Source organism: Gambusia affinis, linkage group LG05 (genome assembly GCF_019740435.1).
Source record: "Gambusia affinis linkage group LG05, SWU_Gaff_1.0, whole genome shotgun sequence".
Taxonomy (NCBI): Eukaryota; Metazoa; Chordata; class Actinopteri; order Cyprinodontiformes; family Poeciliidae; genus Gambusia; species Gambusia affinis.
Window position 1 is genome coordinate 14,770,805 of NC_057872.1, and position 5,078 is coordinate 14,775,882.

Here is a 5,078-nt window from a genome sequence, read left to right on the forward strand (position 1 = left end):
TGATTTGTTATAAAGAGCTTGAGCTTGAAACGTACTTATCTACAACCTCAGGCAACTAAACAAGCAGTCAGAGACAATGCATTATAAAGATCCTTGTTCATAACCTATAAATGGAGTATTGTGGTAAAGAAGAGAAGAGGAAGTATAAAAGAAGCTATTTACAGTCCCTTCTAGTGCATGCCACCTTTTGTCTGTACACACATGTGTATATTTGATTTTATGACCCAACAAAGCATTACATGCTCCTCGTAATGTCTCATCTGGCACATCTGCATTTCTGTTCACCAAATAACTCAACAGACTGGAGGGCTGCCTGGCTTTGACTACCATTTTATATGAATATGGCCAAAACCTTGCAGGAGCTCTGTATGCTGGTTACTCCTGCCTGAAGGTGAACTTCCACCCCAATGTCATTTTGTTTTATCATGAAAGCTAAAACACAACATGAAACCACCCTGTCACTATTTACAGTGCCTTGAGAGTATTTGTCCAAAATTTGTCTGTTGTTTGATTACAACCCCAGACTTCAGTGAATTGTATGTAACAGACTAACACAAAGTAGGGTATAACAGTGTAGCGGAAACAAACATGTACATTTTTTTGTTTTGAAAAAATCTTTTGTTTTTTTACAATGACTCCAGCAATAAAACTGTAAATCAAACTGTTCTCCCCAGTGCATTTACATCTGTAAATCTCTGCTGCTTTACAATCAGTTTTCACTGCTGAAGAAACACTTAACTGACTCTTTTATTTTCAGCAAAGAAAAGATGGCTAAACTTCTGTGTTGAAACAATTTTTCAGCAGCAAACAAAACACTGTGAGCGCATGGTGAAACGTTAATGCCAAGCAGCAAACCCTACTGTGTTTCAAAGCAGTGATTAGTAAAAATGGTTGTCTGTCCCTGTCTGTCATCCGTCTATTTTATTTATTTATTTATTTATTTAATTTATTTAATTTAAAATGACAATATTACTTTTCATTTTGACCTCTGGATAAACAGTGACTTTGATTTGACTTAAATTGAAAAAAAATGGAGTTCTTCACCAGGATCAGATTACAGTCTGTTCTCCAAAAAGCAAGGAACATGGTTTCGATCTCACAAAGGCTCTTTGTTCCACCACCAAATCTCTCTTGTTCTCTCTTCAGCTTTTATGTTTGAACAGTTTGTTCAGATTTCGTGCTCATGAGAAACACAAAGGAGAAAAGATGGGTGATTCAGGACTGTTCAATAGCCCTGCAGTGCATCTGACGCAAAGTGAAAACTGCAAGGGCTACATGGCTCTGCAGCAGCGATGACTGGAGTTTGATGCAACAGGCGAAGGGAGACCTATCACCAGGCAGGATTTGAATGTAAAGTTGTGTCTGGGGTTTGTGCTTATACTTATCGTGTGCAGACGGACATCTGTTCTTAACCTCCTGCGAGCAACAAATGATGTACTCTATTTACAGTGTTGAAAGTATGCCTAAAATTTGTCAAATTGAAAAATCTATAATGTATGTAAAAAACAAAATATAACAGTAAAATAAATATGCTCTTTTATCTTAAATAAAATATAAATTTTGGTGATTTCAGCTGTAAATAAAATTCAAAATATGATTTAAAAATGCGAATATCCATTTAAATTAATCATCTGGCGTTTCACACCGGAGAGCAGGATGTGCTGTGTTTTTTCTGACAGCCAACTGCGAGGGTCAATCAATGCGCTGCAAAGGAGCGGTGGAGCGCGGTATGTAGGTTTTATTTCTCACCATCACTTTTTATTCGCGTCTAACGCTGGGACAAATTATTCGCCGCTTGATTTTTTATTTCAGTTTATTTAACAATAATAATAATAAGTATTTGTAATGTCAAAGTGATTACTTTTTATATAAATAAACATATATGTTATTGACAATCAGTTATTTCCATCTTTTAAAATTTACATAAATATTATATTTGCAATTAAATAAGATGCATGATCCAAAAATGATCAAGTCGCTCAGGTGGTTTCGCATCAGACACAATCTTTACATTATTCACTCCATATTTTTCTCACACCTAGAGGAAATTCAGGGTGAACCCAACACAAAAAAAAACAGCGGTTGTCCAGTCCTAGAAACATAGGAATTAATCAGATTGTCCATCTATCACGCTGCGCAATAAAGGAAGCGACACGGGTTAGGGCAGATGATGTGATGAATAATCCTATTTTAATTTTTTTTTAATTTCCTTAAATGCACGACCCAAATGTCAACAGAGCATAAAAAAAATAAAATAAACAAATTAAAAATTTAAATGCATTAAATGAAATTCAAATGAAATTTTATGCAGCTCACATCATAATGCTTACAACTTATTATGTCATTAGCTTTTTTATTTTCATTATTTTTTTTCCCAAATGATGAACCAATTTAATTTAACAGGATTGTTCTATTTTTAGGCAAGTCACTTAAAAAAACCAAAATACCATATATATATATATATATATATATATATATATATATATATATATATATATATATATATATATATATATATATATATATATATATATTTTTTTACTGGTTGTAAATTTTCAAAGCATGTCTAATTTCTTTTCTAAAGATGAACATGAAATGATCAATAATCCACACACACACACACACACACACACACACACACACACACACACACACACACACACACACACACACACACACACACACACGCCCACCAGAAATGGAATCTAACAGTTGTTCATCAAGTACACAACAAGCAGTGACAGTTTGAGAGCAGAATAAGTTATGAATTAATTCCTGTCTGTATATTGTAATGCAATAAGCATGTTAATTCAATAATGAAAAAATTGAATAGAGTAAAAGATCCAAAACAATTGAACTTAAATGAAAGATCCAACCTGATTGGTTGATAAAACTTCTTCAGGATGATCTTATTATGTAAAGACTTTCATTTTTTTCTTATTATTAAAAGAAAAATAGAAATGTAAAGTTTTTATTTTTCTGAGTATTTAACAAAGCTAAAGAAAATGCTTAGTTTTTTTAAATTTATTTTATTTTTTTTCCCAAAAAACTGAACAAAAAAAAAAAAAATTTGAATTATATAAATGTATTAATAACAAACAAATAGGCATGAATCATGTATCTTATCTGACACAACTAAGATGTCCTGCTGAGTAACAAGGATTGGATCAAGTTTATGAAGTTTATGAAGTTTAGCTTGTTAGAAAGTTTGATTTTAGCCTTAGCACTGTCACTAAAATAGTTAAAGCAATAACATGTTTCAAAAATGTAAACAACTTCTAAAACTTCACTTCCAAAAATTAAGAATATTACTCCGCTTTTTATGAAAAGCACAGTTTCAGATGGAATGTTCCCTAGTGTAAGAAGGGAACTGCTTCCAGGTAACTGATGTCACTAGCAGGTTTGGCTTTAGAATTAGCACTGTTAATAAACTAATGAATGAAATGTCTTTGAAACAGAATGCACTTTTGGAACCTGCTTTGAAAACGTAGCATATAATCTTTACTTATGAAAACTACAACTTAGATGTCATTGACAAAAAACTACCTCAAGGTGTTTAGTTTACATTTCTGACTTTAACATAATCACTGTCATTAAACTAGCTAAAGCTGGGAAACAAATCTGAATTGTTACTCCAACACCAAAGCTCTCTGAATCTCAAACCTTATGAAAGTTTGTAATTTTTACTACAATAATATATTCGTTCACTGTGCAAAAACTAGAACGACGTCATCATTTTACTACCTTCTGGCTGGACTTACTGAACTGAATAATCCAACATCTTCAGTTATAATCATATGAAAATATTTGTTTAATATATTTGTCACCAAAATAAAGTGTTTCATCTTGTTAGAATTTAGCCAATATTGAATATTAACTTTACAAATTATTATTTTTGGTTAACAATGTAATTACATTAAAGACTAAAGTTTTAGACATTCCAAAATTCATTTTTAAAGTGTGGTTTTTAAGCTCGTGTTGACAGTTATTTATTTCCACTGGTTTAAATATTCCTGTTATTCCTCTAAGTCAGACTAAAGAACAGAATAAATAAGTCAATTCCAAATGACATATTTCTATGTTTTTCAGAAATGTTAGAATTTAAGCTATTGAACATCACAAATAGTTTGATTTAATCTGTAAAATCAAATGTAATACAGAGTTCATTTTTATAGTGTAAACTGTCACTTTTTTTTGCATGCTGGCTTCAGTATGGCTTCAGTGTGGCCTGTTGCCTAACTCCGCAGGCATGTTTGATTGACCCCATATCACGATCACTCCTCCTTCTTTTTCAAATTTATGTTATGAGATCTGTTCTGTAAATTTTCAATAAGTGCGGTTCCCCCTCCCTTAATTCCTCCTTCCTAATTCACTCTCATTTAACTTTACCTTCCTTCCGCTGTCTTTTATTATGGCGGGGGTGGGTTGGAGGGTGGAGAGCTGTCTTAAGGGAGGAGGGGCTCTTATCGATGACTCAGCAGCAAGTGGGCAGCTGATTGGTCGCCCGTGTCACACAGCGCCACTTTGACGTTGCATTGTGGGAAGAATGCGGGAACGCATCATTGTATTGCACACCTCTAAAAAAAAAAAAAAAAAAAAAAAAAAAAAAAAAAATTAGAAGAAGAAGGGGGGAAAAAAGCAGCGCTCCTGATTCATAAATATAAAAAGATCCTCTGAGGAGGGCAGTGTTTTTGTGTGATGGCAACTTCACTTCTAGGGGTGAGTCGAAAAAAGGGACTTTCTTTCTGCTTTTAATTAGTTCTTGTCATTGTCCTGCCGTTTGGAGGGGGATTAAACTTACTGCAGCAGAGCCAGTGCGGTGCTTATACTTTCAGCAGCAAGTTCGTGGAAGTTCGCTTTATAGAGCTAAACAAAAAACACGCATGGTTTCGCTCGTGTTCAGGTTGGAATTTGTCTGCACTTTGACGTTGTTCTCATCGTGGAAGTGAGATCTTGAATAGCTTGCATTCCAACATTTAATTTCACAGGGAGTCATCCAGAGTCCTCACGTCTTCATCGGATACCTCGTCTTTTTCGAGCAGTTGCAGCCTCGATCCGGCCTTCCAGCTTCTGGTGCA

General features: G+C 34.0%; 1 protein-coding gene across 1 annotated transcript in view; it reads left to right on the forward strand.

The window, feature by feature from the left end:
* The first annotated feature begins 1,699 nt into the window (after nt 1-1,699).
* The window catches only part of LOC122831104 (transcription factor Sp8-like), a 4,432-nt gene continuing 1,053 nt past the window's right edge, over nt 1,700-5,078 (forward strand). Inside the window, 2 exon segments of the mRNA XM_044117047.1 lie at nt 1,700-1,727; nt 5,043-5,078. The exon segment at nt 5,043-5,078 is cut by the window's right edge and continues 439 nt beyond it. Of these exon segments, the coding sequence (XP_043972982.1) occupies nt 1,700-1,727; nt 5,043-5,078 (64 nt within the window).